Genomic DNA, 18,849 nt, shown 5'->3' with positions numbered 1-18,849 from the left:
AAAAACAAAAGAATTGGCCTTGATATTCCAATACTTTCAGAGGGGACTGTGTCTTTTATATCTAGTAGTTTCTTATTAAATTATTTCATCCACAGCATCAGGCGTCTGTTAAAAAAAAAAATGCACCTGGTGATGCGTGTAAAAAATGAGTGTGAGATGGGTGGCCTCCCTGCCGTGGCCTCTCTTGGACCTCTGTAGGAAAGGCTGTGAATACTGGACCCCTGTAGGAAAGGCTGTGAATATGGAGCTTATTAAGACCCTAACGTTATGTCTCCTTAATCTTTTTTCACAAAGCCCAGTCTTGTTAGAGCTGCCACAGATGTGAGTGAGTGAGGGTGAGTGAGAGAGAGAGAGAGGGAGGAAGTAAAGAGCAGAGCCCAGCTAACAAGGAGCAGCCAAGCGCACAGATGAGGGAAAGGCAGAAGGGGAGTTCTACAGGGAGAGGAAGGAACACCATGAAAGAGGAGGGACAAAAGAAGAGTAACATGGTACAGGCACTTTAGGACTCCAAACCCTATTCAGGGTGACTCTTCTTCAATCCCTGGCAGTACGGAACAGTAAAGGAATCATAATAGGTGATAGGAAAATTTTTAGATCTTTGTTATTAAGGTTTAATTTTGTGCTATATGGTTTATTCTTTGGTATCGATGATAATTATCTTTAAAAGCAACTCTCATTGGAGAGAAGTTTCATCCTAGCATAAGCTCTTGATCTCTAAAGCAGGATCTTAACAGGACGATGTGATAACTGTGAAGTTGAAAGTGAGGCAACAGATTAACATCTAAATTACACTAATGGTGCTGTCTGGCTGGTTTTATGAGGCATGACGTTGTATGCCAAGGTCCAAGTTTAATTTAGCTGCTCCTCCGACAGCTTTTTCAACACTTTCTAATCATAAACAATTTAATTAGGCCCCTTGTGTGCTACAATATGCCACATTAGCACTGTGACCTGTATCGTTATGCTGTCAATTAATTTTTTTACTCCCTTTCTCTCCCTTCCAACTTTACATACTTATACCCCTTCCATCTCATTCCCACCCCTCCTTGAGCATTACCTGACTCTCTGTTTGTTTCTTTCCCTGTAGGTAATCTGGACCTGACTGGCCCAAAGCAGGTGTTTAAGGCAGAGAGCAACCCATGGGTAACTCCCATAGCGGATCAGTTCCAGCTGGGTGTCTCCCATGTCTTTGAATATGTCCGCTCTGAGACCTACAAGTAGTAAGTGAACTTGTCACCATACTAAATGAGCAATCAAGTGATCAGTCCCAGAGCATGCATGACTTTGTGTTTATACTATCTGTTTGTTCTACAATTGCAAAGTAGAAGGCATTAGCGGTGATAAGCCCTCAGACTGATGAATATGTAGCTTCAGTGTTCGGAAAATCAGATATAGCAATGCTAGTTAGGCATTTTTAGGCCGTAGAGATTTTGGCTGCTACAGCACACAGTCCTTGAAATTTCTAAGAACTCTAATTATGTAATATTTAGTATTCATGTGAATTTTTTTGTCAGTGTAGTGTACAGTAGTTCAGTAGTGTCTCTTTACTGATATTTAGCTAAAGTTTACATTTGCCATGTGAAATTCTAAATATTATATAATTTCCCTGGAACCTGGAGTTCTTTTCAGGTTGATGCTGGTTCTGAATGACCGGGAACCCTGGCAGATGTCTGGGGTTCATTGAACCACAGTTACATACCTAAATAGCATTCTATTTGACTCCTAAACCTCATGGGAGGTGAGAACGCCTGGGTACGGTATGCCATAGGAATGTAACTATACACAAAATTCAAATTCAATATGATTGCGGTGGAAAATAAGCATTGCCTGAATATGTGCGTTATGTTTCCATTTTCAATTTATTAAAACCTTCAACATTATAAAACTCCAATAATTTATATATTCGGACTAGTTAGTATGTAACAAAACAAATGCTATGAATTAGAATGTGACAATTAAATGTGGCTGACTTTCTCTGGTGTGTCTCTGGGTGGTGTGCATGAAACACAGGGTTTCTTATTCTGCTGTTAGCTAGCTGTGCTCTGAGTCTAAAACTTTTTAAATATACTTATAGGGATGTCACGATACCAAAAATCTAGTAGTCGGTACCCATACCACCAAAGGTACACGATACTCGATACCAAAGTTGATACCACGGTGTGGTATAAAATTAAAAAAATAAAATAAAAAAATTCTCCTGGAGGACATCCTCCTCTGGCTGATACTGGCAAAGAGAGGGCGGGCGGGGGAGGTATTTTAGTTATCACACACTGTCTGATAATGAGTGGACATGCACTCCTAAACACACATACATACATACATACATACATACATACATACACACACACACACAACTTATACTCTGAATGCAAGCACTAGTTTAAATTCACTGATATTGTGGCGGGCCAAAATGATTTATTAAAAGCATGAACATTTGAATAATTGTTAGTGACATTAGGCTACATTTAGCTGCCAGGACACGGGCTGAATGGCGATGCATGGTGGCCCATTAGGAGGTAGTTTATAACATTGCAATGCGATAGCCAGTTATTTGCTAAAGATGCTATCGCAAACATTACATGGAGCATAACGTTAGCTGGTTTCACGACCACAATGGCAGTTGCCTCAAACAAATATAATATAGGACCGTCTTTCAGGTGCTTCGCCAAATTCCAGGTGTTTCCTCGCTTTGTTTGAAATGAACGATAGCATCGGTTGCACACTGGAAACCGATACTAGCTTTCCTATCTTTTCCTCTCAACGAGTCAGGGCGGAGCTAAACTTAAAGATAAGCTAATCTTTTGTAGTTTTTCCTGTGTGCTTGTAGGTGTTCTTCTTCTTCTTCATCACTTGTGGACCGACTTAAACACGTGCATATTTGCTGCCCCCATCAGGTCCGGAAGAATCGCAACCTTCGTTACAATCGGTACCAACGGAAATGCAGATAAACAAGTACCGTCACCTTTTAAGAATGTTGGTACCGAAGTATCGGTTCTCGTGACATCCCTATATACTTATTAGAGTAGTATACGCAATCTTTTATTCAGATGTGGATTTTCTGAATATCTACAGTACTGTGCAAAAAGCTTTAGCGACATGTAAAGAAATGCTGTGAAGAATAGAGGCCTTCAAAAATAATGACATTTAAACATAAAACAAATCTACTATAAAAAGCATTATACAGTATTAACGGAACAAAGTCAATATTTGGCATGATAACTGATGCATTTTAAAACTGCATCAGTGGTCTCGGTTTGAAAAGTGGTCTATTAGGTATTATGCCACTTTCTTTACTGTTTTACAAACATTTTTATACAAACAACTGTAACATTTTAAGATTTTTGTTGGAAAAGAAAGGTTTAGAAATCTGAAATATTTTTACTGATCTAATAATGAGGAAGTCCTAACATAAACACAGTAGACAAAATTTGTATGTAAATTTTTTTTTATGGGTGCCTGAGACTTTTGCACTGTACTGTAATTATTATAAAAATTAAATAGCATTTGAAGTTTGAAAGCACTGTAATAGTCTGTAATTCAGTCTATAGTCCTGCATTTGTTTTTTTTTACCCTTGCTTGAGGCCTGGTATTTTCTTTTGGCCTTATGTTACATATGTGATGGATTGACTAATACAACTTGCTCTTAGCAGTATCTGATTAGATAAAACACATTTCCCACAAATGTAACTCTCATGCCACCATATCTCTCTTCTTGTTATGCCTTTTTAGTAAAAGACATCTATCTGATGATGTTTGCCTTTTATTAAATATTCACTCTAAATATAGAGTCACTATACAGGCCAGATTTATTTCTGAACATATTTCTGGATCAAGCACAATGAGCAGTCATTTTTATTAAAATGTCAATTTACCACAGAACCATACAAATTAAAGTCAAACCTGGAGGCATTCCTCTTTTAAAAGTGGCAGTGTAAATCTCTTGGCTCAGTGGTATCTACATCAATGACTAGCTTTTATCCTCTGGCTATTTAATATAATACACACAACTTGCCTCCAGTGGTTCTGTAGGGAAATGCAATACTGGCATAATACACACATTTATATTGTGTTGGTGTCAGTTGTCAAGAAAAACCAATCCTACAAATATGTAATGATAAATGTCTGTAATGTACACCCACTGGTCACTTTAATAGGAACACCTGCTCATTAATGCAATCCAGTGAATTCATCATGTGGCAGCAGCACAATTTAAAAAAAAATAAATAAATCATCCAGATACAGGCAAAGATCTTCAGTTAATGTTCACATCAAACATGGAAACGAGACAGTTGAATATTGGGAAAAAAAATACCAAGCAAGTTTTGGTTGAGCCAGTGCCCACAGTAGTCTCAGATTCTTGTTCTTGGCTGGGAGTGGAACTCGCTGTGGTCATCTGCTGTTGTAGTTCATCAAGGTTCAATGAGTTACAAGTGTTCCTATTAAATTGGCCGGTGAGTGTATTTTCTGCGTATGTAATGGAACATATTTCTTGTGTTGTCAAATTCTTATAGATTTTACTACTACCCCATCACCTGACCTCACCAGCAAATTAGGATTAGAGTGTTTTGTCAAATGTCACATTTCTGACTCTTCCAAATAAATCACTTAATGACATGTAGCAAGCAGACATCCTGTCCTTTCCTTCCAAAGACGATACCAACTGCATTCTTACACTCACTCACTCACACACACACACACACACACACACACACCCACACACACGCACACACACACCAGGGATAATATGGCACAGCTGAGACCCGAACCTAAATACCAACAGCACCACTTCACTGCAAAACAGTGTTTGTGCCATTTGGGTCCTAAATAGCATCTTTAACAGTAGAAGGGTTCTATTGTTTTTTTCCCCTCTAAAAAACTTTCTGTATTCTATGCAGCATGTCATTGACAATACTTTACAACTTCTCAATCCCCCATAACAGGAAAAGACAAATCCTTCTATTTGATGATTTAGCTGTGTGCTGAGATCATCCCGGCGACCCACATACTGGAACTGATCTTTTCTCAAGAAACAGGACTTCCTCTTTTTAGTGTTATTGCAGAATCCCAGAATCTTACTATATGTCCAAGGGGTTTTTTTTATTATTTATTTATTTATTTATTTTGCATAGTCTGTGTATGCTATGTTGTAAGATTGATGTGCGCCTACAGATGAAGACTGTATACAGTATTTTATTGATTATGTCCACGTGAGTAAGTTGAAGGGCTTTTACTGTCAGATTGAAGGATTGTTAATGACTAACTGCTGCAGTCTTTGATCAATGGAAATCCCTGTATTTAGTGAGTGCTGTCAGTTTCAGTTGGCATAAAAATGAAGAATGCTACATGTGCTAATTTCTGAGTGAGAGACTTTTATTAGGAACATCACACTAATCCTGGGTAGGATCCTATTTGATCTCAGAACAGCCTACTTTTTTTTTTTTTAATTGGAGTGGGTTTTGCAAGGTGTTTGAAACATTCCTTTGAGATTCTTATCCATGTTGACATGAACACGTCGCATAATTGCTGCAGATTTGCCAGCTGCACATTATTGCTGTTAATCTCCCATTCTCCCACATCCCAAAGGTGCTCTACTGGGTTCAGATCCCATCACTGGGGAGGCCTTTGAAGTACACTGAACTCCTTGTCATGTTCATGGAACCAGATTGAAATGACTTTTTTGCTTTGTGACATGGTGTATTATCATGCTGAATGTAGCCATTAGAAGATGGGTAAATTGTGGCCATAAATGGATGCTCATGGAAAGTAACAATACTCAGCTAGACTGTGGCATTCAAACAATGCTTACTTGGCGTTAAAGGGCCCAGCGAGTGCCAAGAAAACATTTCCAACATCATTACATCACCAGCAGCAGCCTGAGCTGTTGATGGTAGACAAGTTGGGGCCATGGATTCATGATGCTAAAGCTACATAATGACCCTACTATCTGCATGCCACAGCAAAAAAATAGAGATTCATCAGACCAGGCACCATTTTCACACTCTTACCAAACAGCGGTCCAATTTCATTGAGTCTGTGCCCACTGTAGCTTCAGATTCCTGTTCTTTGCTGATAAATCTTCCTCAGTGTCTTCCTGAGATGATTTTCTGCTCACCATGGATGTAAAGAGTGATTACTGTAGCCTTCCTGTCAGCTTGAACCAGTTTGGCGATTCTCATCAACTCTCATCAGATCTCTCGCAACAATAAGGAACTTCTGCCAGTAGAACTGCTGCTCGCTAGATTTTAGTTTGTTTGTTTTTGCACCATTCTGAGTAAACTTTAGATACTGCTGTGCATGAAAGTATTAGATCAGCAGCATTTGAAATACACAAATCAGCACCGCTGGCATCAATATCAATACCATGGTCAGAGTCACCTGACATCACATTCTTCCCCTGTTCGGAGGTTTCATGTGAACATCTTGAGGTATAGCTTGATGTGTATATTGATGATCTTGATGTGTATCTGCATTATTGTATGCAGTGCTGTCTTATGATTGGCTGACTGTATAATCACACCAATGAGCTGAGGTGCAGGTGTTGCTAATAAAGTGGTTTGTGAGTGTATGTCTCTTTGTCCAACTTGGACAGCTTAGTCACTTTGCCTTGGGAAATCATTGAGTTTGAAATGCAAAGTTGACATTTTGGTAGGGTGCCAAAAACTGGCATTGTATAAGAATTTTTTATCTGCCAAGGGTGTATAAATATTTAACAGTTTTTTTTTTGTTGTTTTTTTTAACCTCTGAGAGAGAGAGAGAGAGAGAGAGAGAGAGAGAGAGAGAGAGAGAGACAGTCAGTGAGAGATATTATTTGCCAAATAAGTTTCTCCCTGAAGGCCTTTGCCAGTATTAAGAAAAATGTTGGCATCATTGGCCCCAAGGTAGAAGAGATAATAAGAATATAGTGGTCATTGCTAGGATAAATCAAGCAATTCCAACTCAGTAGATAATTCTAATTCAATCAAAGTCCCCGCCTTTTATTAGAGCCCTTGTATTAGAGCCCCAGAAGAGCTCAGATAGCATTTGGCTTATCCAGTGCTCCCTGTTTAGTTCTGCTCTTCTTAACTGTGTATTAATGTACTTCTCTGCTCATCTGCTATCTGCTCTCATAACATTGCTGCTGAAGGGAGCTTATTTCTGCCCTGACCGAGACAAGAGGTTGGGGTGTGTGTGCGTGTGCGTGTGCGTGTGCGTGTGCGTGTGCGTGTGCGTGTGCGTGTGCGTGTGTGTGTGTGCGTGTGCGTGTGCGTGTGCGTGTGCGTGTGTGTGCGTGTGCGTGTGTGTGCGTGTGCGTGCGTGTGCGTGTGTGTGCGTGTGCGTGTGCGTGTGTGCGTGTGCGCGTGTGTGTGTGCGTGTGTGGGCATAAGAGAACATTGTATGTGCACGTGTGAGGTTGGTTTATACCATTAGACAGGCGTTAACAGGGTGTAAAGCCTGGACTCTGGATATGTCCATGGCTCAGCAGTTTCATTCACACCTGCCTAAATGTCTTTCAACTCTGATCGCAGTGGACCCTCACCTTTCCTAGGTTTATTTTCTCACTTTCTCTTCCACTCTGTCTGTCTTTGGTCTCTTTCAGTTATTCATTCTCACTCAAACTGCCCATTTCTTACATTCAGTGGCTATTTTGCTTATTAAGCAGTAATCTGTGCAAAACTCAAACAATATCACTATATCACACTATATCACACTATATCACTATGTTTAAGGACATCTTTTGCTTTGGGTATTTAATTCTTTCTCCAGGTAGCTGTTTTGTCTTGAGATATGATGGTCTGGTTACATTTCATACAACGTATGTGCTATATAATTATACTAGTCAGGCCCTATAGAGAGTTATATGGAGACGTCCTATTGGACTTGCGTAGTGGATACCCGCGAGAGAACACATGCTTGTAGAACACTTTCTTGTCCATCCAGGAATTAAACAAAAAATGAAAGCACACTTCACTGAATTGTCTCCTCTGCCTCTTCCTCTCCTCTTTTCCTCAACTGGGAAGGGTTTGGGAGTTTTTCCTCATGGCAAAGGGATTGTGTTTGGGGTGGGATATGGGGGGTGCCTTGCATGCATGCATATTTCATGCAGTGGCTTGTTAACCTGACAGAGGGATCTTTGGGCTGACTGACGGTGTGAGAGAGTAACCGCATGCTCGTAATACATTAACATATGGTAAAGCCTGCCTCACCACCATCTTTTATTCATCCACTTCTCTAAGCTCTTGTTGATATCAAGCAGCAGAGCCAAGCCCTGGGTACAGCACATATCATAGTTTTCTGAGGCTGATTGGGGAAAAATATGTAATTAAGATTGTCTTTCAGCCTCTGTTGTTCTTTCTTTCTCTCTCCCTCTCAGTCACATTTTTAATGGCTGGAAAATGGCTCCAACCTGAGAGTCTGTTAGAAACACCACTAATATTGGCAAACACTGTTTTTGTATATTGGCCACACAAGTGCTACTTGGTGAATGTTTTGCTTTTTTGGCCTGTTACTTTCGTCTTCGCTATTCATTGCAAAAGTGTAACAGTATTCTGGAAAACATGTCAAAACTTAAGCTTGCTGGTCCCAGTAGAGGCTTTGTTCTAGTCCCTGAGTGGCCGAAGACATGAGATCCTTCAGCCAGACATTGCTGGGGCCAGAGGTTAAAATTCTGTCTGCCGTTGTCTGAAAGTGTTTCAGACAGACAGAAGAGAACCCCAGGATGTTGGATCCACATAGATTCTCATAGAATCTGAGTTAATCATTCTTGTTTAACAAGGGAGAAAACATAATTAATAATACTAATAATAAGTCCAGTGGTGTGAAAATCATATAGATATTCCTGCAGGTTTTTAATGGATCTTCATTAGTATTATGGGAGTATCATTAGACATTCTGGAGTTTACAGTTACATGTTTGCAGTTACGTTTATATAGCATTTATATGGACACTCAAGGCGCTTTACATAGTATTGGGGGGGACTCCTCAACCACCACTAGTGTGTAGCATCCACCTGGATGATGCGATGGCAGACATAGTGCACCAGAATGCCCACCACACACCAGATATTAGTGGAGAGGAGAGAGTGATGGGGTAATGATCATTAGATGACTTGATGATTCGGCACATAAAGCCACATACCTGAATGAGTAAGCTACCTGTTGTTTTTAAATAATCTCTTGGTGAAATGAATATGTAATCTCTTAAATAGTAAAGGAGATGATAGAAATATAATACAATAGGGTTAACAAGTCTTTGGTTTCTTGGTTCTTCTGTCTGTGATGTATAGAACACCTCAACAGACGGCCTTTAATTTGCACTTATATGCAATGGCTTCTTTGTTTTTATGATTTCTGAGTATTGGTTGAGGAGGTTAGGAGGGTGAGGGGTACCTCATTGTTTCTCATTAGCCCAGGCTCATAGGCAGCTCTCGCAGGCCTACTTCCACACCTCAACAGCCTCCTGTAGGCTATAAGTCAGAGGCCTCATTAACAGCCCTTACTTTTAAAGCACAAACCCTCAACTGCCTTGCGATGCCTCTGTGCAGGGAAAACTGAGAAAACCAGGTGCTCTTTACTACAGAATTAATTATTCATTACAAAGACCATTATAAAGCATGTACCATGACATAGCACAATAGCATTACCCATTAACACACAACAAACTGTCTTCAGATTATTGCAATGATGTATCTTGTTTTGCTGGTTGGTGAGAAAAAAACAGCAGCAATGAAATCTGTCTTGCATGATTGTTATTATTGGCGGAATATCTTAATTTCTGCTCGAGGGTCATGGCATGTCACAGAATAGCACAGGTCAGCAAAACATCACATTTCATCATCAACGACAGATTTATAGGTAATAATGGTGATCTCTGGGGAGCTATCACTTCTGAATTGCTCTCTGGCCTGTTTGTCATGCGTCTTCATTATTGTCATTTAGTCTCATTGAGCCTGAGCATGGATTTCCATTGGCTGTGTCACACTAGATTGTGCTGTAGACTGAGTAGAGTGTCACAGCTCTGTACTATTTGGATACACGGTTTGATGTATAGTGTCTGAAATTGGTGGCTGAAAGTAGAAGTAATCTGCCACTGTTAATGACTGAAAATGCTATAGTTGTTTTCTTCTTCATGTCTCTCTTCAGCCTTTAGATGCTCTCTCTACTTTATGCTTTCATTGGTTAATTTTACTTGATTCTCTTTGCCATGCAGTTTCAGTGTCTGTATATGTGCATGTGTGTTGTGCTTTGCATAGCCTTTCCACATGCATTGCAATATATATATATATATATATATTCCTGTAAAAGTACTAAACCCAATCACTGATGAACTGATTACTGTGTTTTAAGAGGATATAGTGAAAGAAGCAACATTGTATGTTGCTTCAATATTTCCCAAGAGACTCTTAAAGGGCAGTAACCTTAATGAAGCTTCCCTCTGTGTGAGGGAGTACTACAGGGTTTATGTTCATGAGTACCTTAAATATTTTCAAGTGGAGCTCTTTCAGACTTGAGTCTGAAAGACCAAGTTCATACAGAATGAACTACTAAACTAAATAGCCCCATAATTATTGGCAGCCTAGCTTATAATCAGAAAGAATGCTTGAAACAACTTAAACTTGAATGATAAAAAGTAAATTTATTGTAAGAAAATGAAATAAAACTAACAATTTTTTTAACAAAACCCCATGATTGGCATCCTTGCGATAAGACTGGAGAATTTAGTGCAAGCAGTTGGAGAAACTAGTCAGTACGGAATCCCTCCAGACCCTCCAGACCCTCCAGGGTCCTAGGTTCTCTCTTGTGGATTCTCCTTTTCAGCTCACTGGTTTTCAATGGGGTTTATCTCAGAGAACTGAGATGGACATGACAGAAAATTGATTCGCTGGACTTTGAACCATTTTGTGTGGATTTGGACGTGTGTTTAGGATCGTCATCATACTGGATGATCCAAACATAGCTTCTTGGCAGAGACGGTCAGATTTTCATTTAAAATCTCCTGGTTCTTCATGGAGTCCTAGAAGAACAAGGTTCCCTGTGACTTTGCCTGATTTATGAAGGCCAACATACTTTTCTCATTTCATTAGTGTATTCCTTATTATTCGTCATGTTGATGATTGACTAAGTTAAAAAAAATATACTGTCTTTTATTTTTGTGCCCCTGTGAAGTAGGAAGTTATGGATGACTGCTTAAGAGTTCCTGAACACTCCAGGTTGAAAAGTAAAATAGAGTACCAATAATTGACATGATTTTGTTCAAAAATATATTATTGCTACTTTTTTTTTCTTGAATAAATACACTTTTATTAAAGGTTAGATTTTCTGTGTGAGATTAAGCTAAATAATCACAGAAAAGGGGTGCCAATAATTCTGGATCTGGTTGCAAAATATTACCACGGATCTAAATAAATAATATATTAACTTTAAATAATAGAATGTTGTGCATTATGGACAATATATAGTTGCTGTTGGAAGTTTACATACACTCATCATGAACATGAATGTCATGCAATATTGGGGTTTCAGTAATAGTGGTATTTATCCACTCCTCTTGGCAGAATTGGTCAAGTTCAATGGCATTTATTTGTTTACTGGCCCTGACTTGACTTTTAAGCATAGTCCACAAATTTTCTATAGGGTTTAGATCAGGACTTTGGGAAGGCCATTCCAAAAGCTTAATGTTAGCCTGCTTTATCCATTCCACAACCAGCTTTGATGTGTGTTTGGGGTCATTGTCCTGCTGGAACACCCAATTATGTCCAAATTTTAACTGTCTGGCTGATGGTTTGAGATTATGCTGAATAATTCTTCATTATTCCATCCACGTTGTGCAATGCACCAGTTCCACTGGTAGCAAAAAAAAGCCCCAGAGCATAATGCTACCACCACCATGCTTAACAGTTGGTACAGTGTTCTTTACCCCTCCAAACATACCTCTGGTCATTGTGGCCAAACAACTTCAATCTTTGTCTCATCTGACCATAAAACTTTCCTCCAGAAGGCTGCTTTTTTTTTGTTCATATGGTCAGCCACAAACTTTACACAGGCTTGAGTTTGGAGTTTGAGTTTGTTGAGTTTGGAGCAGGGGCTTCTTTCTTGGACGGCAGCCTTTCAGTCCATGGCGATGTAAAACTCCAAGACTGTAGACAGTGACACTGATGTTCCAGCAGCTTCCAGTTCATGGCAATCCTGTGCCTTGGTGGTACCTGGGTTTTTCCTGACCATCCGAACCAATTTCCTCTCAGCTGAGGGTGACAGTTTGGGTCTTCTTCCAGACCTTGGCAAAATGGCTACACTTCCCAATAACTTGTACTTTTTGTGTTCAGTTGTTTGAACTGATGATCTTGGAATCTGCAGTTGTGTAGAAATGGCTCCAAGAGACATTCCTGACTTGTGTAAATCCACCATCCTCTTTTTCAGATCTTCACTGTGCTCCTTGGACTTTCCCATAGTACTGTGTTTTGGTCAATCCAATGAGTGCTGTCAAACAAACCCTTTTTATGTTGGCACAGAGAAGCTGCCAGCTGTAGTCAGTCAAGATCACTAACAGGAAATTAAGAGGTCTTGGTCTTGGCAAATTAAAGGACATTTTGGATCTTTCAGCACCATTGAATTGATAATCTAGGTGTTTGTATGTATTTTTGACCATGTGTGTATAATTTTTCTTTCCTGTGTTGATTACAGAAAACCCCAAACGAATTAAAACTTGTGAACCAAATTCTTTTTTTCTTTAAAAGATGTATGTTGTACAATCATTCTGCCTCAGAATAAGAAAAGTTCAAATAAATTATTGAAAGCCCAATATTTCCATGACATTCATGTCCATGATTAGTGTAAGTAAACTTCCGACCGCAACTGTATGTATAGGTTTTTAGTATTATAAAAGATATAAAAGCAGAAATCATTCAAATAATGAAGAGGGTTTCAAATTTGTGATATGCTGAAGAAACCCCTTTTATGATGGATGTGCAATTTTGCACTAGTTTTCCTCACTGAGCCCCATGTTTTAAAGACACAACATTTAAATTTTTTTCTGTACAGTGGGGGAAATAAGTATTGAACACATCAACATTTTTTTCAGTAAATATATTTCCAATGAGGCTATTCACATGAAATTTTCACCAGACTTTGGTATTAACTCAAAAAATGCACACACAAAGAAATCCATGCATTAAAGTCCATAATTTAAGTTATGCGTAATAAAGAGGAATGACAGGGAAGAAAGTGGAGAAGCCTTTGTTTGTAATGGCGGCTTCAAGCTGCTTCCTGTATGAAGAAATTAATCAGCTGCTATATTCAGGTGTGAGTTTGGCCCATTCTTCAAACATATTGTCTTTAAATCTTGTTCAATTGGATTTAAGTCAGGTGATTGACTGGGCCATTCTAACACCATGATTTTTTTCCTTTAAAACCAATTGAGAGTTTCCGTTGCTTTATGCTTTGGATCATTGTCCTGCTGGAAGGTCCACCCACATCTTACCTTCACCATCCTGGTGGATGGCAGCAGATTCTTCTGAAGAATCTCCCAGTAAAGGGCTCCATTCATCACTAGTGTAGTGTTTTTAGGGGATGTGCAGTACCATTTTTTTTCTCCAAATATGTGTAGTATGACAGCCAAAAAGTTCAATTTTGCTCTTGTCTGACCAGACTACACTCTCCCGGTATTTCATAGGCTTGTCCAAATATGTTGTAGCAAACTTTTGAAATGAGCTTCGACATGCCTTTTCTTTAGTAATGGAGTCCTGCGGGGTGAGTGTGCATTGAGGCCATGGCGGTGGAGTGCATTGCCTATTGTTTTCTCTGTGACGATGGCATCTGCTGCCCCCAAGTGTTTCTGGAGCTCTTTCCGAGTGGTACTTGGCTCTTGAGCTACTCTTCTGACTATTCTTCTGACCCCCTAGTCAGAAATCTTGCAAGGAGCTCCTGTGTGTGGCCGGTTGACAATGGAGTGATGTTACTTCCACTTGCGTATAATGGTCCCAATCTGAATCCAATTCCATCAATATGTTTTGCAACAGTAAGTTTGTGAAGGTCTTGGGAGAGCTCTTTGCTTTTACCCATCATGAGCTGTTTCTTGTGTGACACCTTGGTAACGAAAAAACATAAATTTACTAACCCAGCTGATATTAATTTGCACAGATAGGAGGTGTAATTACTTTCTAACTGCTTACAGATTTCAGCTGGTTCCTTGCCTTACCTTGCCTTTTCTTAGTGTGTTTAATACTATTTTCCTGTGTCATTCCATTTTATTACATAACATTATTTATGGACTTTAATGTTGTTAATTCTTTATATTTGTGGATTTCTTGAGTTAATACTGATGTCTGGTGAAAATTTCATGAGAATAACCTCATTAGAAATATATTTACTGAAAACAATGTTTACACGTTCAATACTTATTTCCCCCACTGTAGATGTGCTTTTGACTCCATATGAGGCAGAACAGTAATGTAGAAATTTCTGCCATTCCCATTTACTAATCATTGAGCCATGGTTGGAGTACATTCATTAATGGATTAGATGAATTTACTGTGTGCACTGAATTTCACACACAGAGAAATACTCACACACTTCAGAAAAACATGCATATGCAATGAGCAGTCATTAACCAGAAATATACACTTGTGATAGAGTGTGCTGTATGTATAGGGCAGTAACTGAGATTAATTTACCTGGCGAGGTTTAAGGAGCCCGTAGGAATCACATTGCCACCTCAGAAATCAGATTCCGTTAACTGGGCAGTCGCAGCTCTTGGCTTTAATTGGCTCTAAATGCTCGCTGGGGCAGTTGAATGGGAAATCTTTGTGTTTGTATTGAGGCAGGGCAGCAGAGCAACACTTCTGTAGCAATAAGCACACTCTTCATTGATCTGGGACCAGAGATCGAGACACTGTGGCTGTTTTTGAGAAAACTGTTGCCACGGCAGTGCACACAAATATTCATGGTTATGGTGTGAAGGCGAGCAGAAATTGGGCATCCAGATAAATAGCAGACAAGTGTAAAATTTATTTAAGCTTTGCTTTATGGTGGCTTTGTGTACTATTTTAACAATTCAAGGAATACATCCATTTCACAGAATGAAAGACAGTGTGCTCTCTGAATCTTTAGGCCTGACTCACTGCCTGAAGCTTGTCATGTCATTGTCTTCTATGACTGACTTCTGAGTCTATGCTAATAATGCTGATGTGGTCCTCTCGGGGTGGATTGTTCTGTAGGTCTCATTCATGTCTTGTTCATTTCTCTCGGTTTGCTTTCTCAGTATTCCCCCCATGCTGGTGGGCTTGTCAGTGGTGTTGGATGCTGACAGAGAGAGAACGCTCCAGTAATCCCCACGCACCCTGCCCATATTAGCCTGATGTAAAACAGACCAATTTAGCCTGAGCTTCAGCACCAGCATCTACGTGCATCTGTCAGCTCTGATCCCTCTGACTGTCCCAAACCAATCGGTTCACAATCCCTGTCACTGCATTTGCACAAGTTTAATATATGCAAGCATGAATTCCATAAAATGTCCTCTTTAGAAAGCCGGGTTTTGCTGTCCTAAAGTCAGTTGAATTATTAGATAGGGACATCCAGTATCTCTTAACAAAACAGTTACCTTACCTCACAACATTCCTGCACTTACAGTCTATAACTATAATAATTAAGTGTTTTTCTAGATTATGTCAGTGTAGTTTGTCTTTCTCTTAGATCCACAGAGGTTTCTGATATTTACAGGATATGTGGTTCCATAGGAGCAATAGTAGAGCCCTCCCATTGGACTTTCCTACTCGCCTCACTGGACAGCTGTGGTGGATCGGAAGCCTCCAATCCTCAAGGGAGAAACAGAAGACAGGAACTTTCAACAGGAGAGGGAGTGATATGGAGAGAAAGTGAGGCTAGACTAGCTTTGGATGATCGTTAAGTGCACTTGTAATTCATGTAATCAAGAATGGTAGCTACAGACTGGCACATTGTGCTTCAAAACTTTCATAATATTAATGCTGTCATTAATATGTAAACCTGTGCTCACTTTGTTTTTGTGCGTGTGTGTGTGTGTGTGTGTGTGTGTGTGTGTGTGTGTGTTAGTGAGCGAGACTTTCCTGATTAACCACACACTACTCCTAGGCAGTTTGTAGTCATCTGCAAATATTAAATATGAACTCTAGCCTTGAAGCGGCACTCTCGCTTGACATTTTGCTCCTCTGCAATTAGAAGTATTTCTCAAGTTGCATCCTTTAATTACACTCTGAAGCCGTTCAGAAGTTTAGTGCAGAACTCCGACTCCACCAGCATCAGCCACTTTGTCAACAATCAATCAGAGACTCTTATTAGTGTGGCAATGACTTGAGCACAGCATCAATTAGCCTGGCCCCTGCAACCACCCACATATGTTCTCACTCTCTCCTGTCCATTTCTCTTTCTCTCTTTTCTTGTGTCACTTAGCTCAGCCTTTGAGTGCCTTTTACACAGAGAAAGGCAGTGAACTGGAAATGGCTCTTCCCCTTTTTTTCCTCTCCTGCCCTCTCACTCTCTTTTTCCTCTGTTGCGGTTTCCTTATCTCTATTCCTTCAGCAGCCTGCTTTTAGATAATTGTCTCTCTGTGTAGTTTTCTTATGCAGCACACAGCTGTGGCTGGACAGCCTTAAACAGCACAATGAGCCTGCTGTCTCGGTAGGGGACTCATCAGTGTGTGCCATTCTCCATTATGCCTCCTTCAACCCAGCAGCCCCCAAAATGCTCGTCTTCTCCCTCTCATTACACTCTCTGTTAAATGCACCTTTTATTCTTTTTTTTTTTTTTCTTTTTTTTTTAACCCATTATTATTTGTGTCTTTTAGGTTTCTAAACAGTCCATCATGATAACACGAACCATATATTCTGCTTTTCAGTCTTTATGGGCGACACATGCAGGCTAATCCTGAGGCACCGAAAAAGAGCAACGACAAATCCAAAAAGATCAGCCGCAAGCCCCTGGCTGCCAAGAACAAGTGAAGATAAGAAGGGTTGATGAAGAGCCCCGTGTCTGCCTGTCCGAGCTGGACCTCACTGCATGTGCCTTCCCCCACTTTTCTATTTATTTACTGAAAGAACACACATTTTGTATGGTTTCTGTATTGTGGTTTGTGTTATACATGTATGGCGTCACAGTTGCCCTTGACATGTCCCAAAGAGCCATTAGAATTCTCCAATTTCTCCTCCATCCTTCCCTACATTATCTACTTTACCTTGCACTTGATTAATTTGCTATAATATAGTTTTTATATAGTATTGCCTTTATTCTCATAATGCTCTATACCCATGCATTACTTTTAAAGCTAATTTCTCGCACGATATCTTTAAATATTACTGCAACTCTGTAAATTCAGCCAAGTCATGAAAATCACATTTGGACAGTTTGCCAGCTCAGATGAGATTAGATATTAGATATTGTCAAAACAATTTAGCTATCAGACTATACTTTACTGGTGCAAAAATATCTTAGAAAGTACTGCCTAGGCGATGTCACCTAGATTTTCTTCTCCTTCTAATGATATTTTAGTGAAACATTTCTATAGTTGCTAGATATGCATTGTAATATGCATATGCATAAAATGAAAACATCTTCACATATCATATTTTCTCATATTGTTCTTACAGGCTGTTCAAATACAATGCAGTGAAGAAAAAAAATATCCTCATACTCCACTGTTTGATTTGAGCCATCTAAACAAGGCACACAGCTTTCCACAACAGCAGTTTGTACACTCCAGTGCTGGGCTTGGCAGCAGGGCTGTTGCATAAACGGTTGGGGATTTTTGGAGGGGTTTAGCAGTCTGAGCCGAGTCTGTGCAGGATTGTGTCCTGCCTCAGAGGACATGTATCTGCCTGCTCCTTCTGCCACACCTCTTGCTCTTAATGACTCTTATGAATGGCTACAAACCAGAGTGTTGAATGGTTAAACAATTAAGACCGGTTACAAAACAACTCCAAACAATGGAGCGCTTATATAATACACTGTATTGGTTTTCTTTTCAGCATTGTCTGGATGTGCATTTGAAAGTGGTCTGTTCTGTATCGTATTGTTTTGACTCCTACTGTAACTCAAATGAATCTACATCATTAGCTTTGTTATTGATCTATGCAATAGTATTGTCACGAGTCACACCACATTTTATTACAAATATGTCAGTGTTATATTCTTTTTGTCACTTTTCAGAAGCTTTATGTCACCAATCTTGTCACGTTTATTCATTTTTATCTATTTTGAATAAAATATTCTGTTTGACTACCAGATTGTGTCACTTTTTGATTTGTTTGATTAGTGGTTCATGTTATAGAGTAGCTGGTTATGAAGCTTGGATCATACTTATTATACACTGACCAGTATTTCAGAATCTGCTGATCTCCTGGGATTTTCACACAACAATCTATAAAGTTTAAATAGAATGGTACAAAAACAAAGGCATCCAGGGATTGGCTGTTCTTTCAGTGACAATGCCTTGTTGATTAGAAAGGTCAGAATGGTAAATGGTCTGCACTTATAGCGCTTTTATCCAAATCGCTTTACACTGTGTCTCATTCACCCATTTACACACACACTCACACACCAGTGGTAGCAGAGCTGCCATGCAAGGCGCTAACTTGCCATCAGGAGCAAATTGGGGTTCAGTGTCTTGCCCAAGGACACTTCGGCATGTGGAGTCACGTGGGCCGGGAATTGAACCTCCAACACTATGATTAGTGGACAACCCGCTCTACCACCTGAGCCATAGCCACCCCCAGAAGAGATTGGCAAGGATGGTTGGAGCTGACAGAATATATACACAGTTAAAAAATAAATGAATTAATAGTAATGAAATGTCACTTGGTCTTTTTTTAATCTCTAGTCCAATGTCAGTGGCTTTGTGCCCACTGTG

General features: G+C 39.7%; 1 protein-coding gene across 1 annotated transcript in view; it reads left to right on the top strand.

The window, feature by feature from the left end:
- Positions 1–18,224, top strand: part of rsu1 (Ras suppressor protein 1) — a 31,817-nt gene extending 13,593 nt beyond the window's left edge. Inside the window, exons 8-9 of the mRNA XM_053631395.1 lie at positions 1,088–1,220; positions 16,843–18,224. Coding sequence (XP_053487370.1) covers positions 1,088–1,220; positions 16,843–16,945 — 236 coding nt within the window. The 3' untranslated portion in view covers positions 16,946–18,224. The remainder of the gene's footprint in view (positions 1–1,087; positions 1,221–16,842) is intronic.
- The last annotated feature ends 625 nt before the right edge of the window (positions 18,225–18,849 follow it).

The sequence above is a fragment of the Ictalurus furcatus genome, chromosome 1 (assembly GCF_023375685.1).
Source record: "Ictalurus furcatus strain D&B chromosome 1, Billie_1.0, whole genome shotgun sequence".
Lineage (NCBI taxonomy): Eukaryota > Metazoa > Chordata > Actinopteri > Siluriformes > Ictaluridae > Ictalurus > Ictalurus furcatus.
The sequence above is the reverse complement of the archived record's forward strand: the minus strand, read 5'-3'. Positions and strand labels throughout refer to the sequence as shown.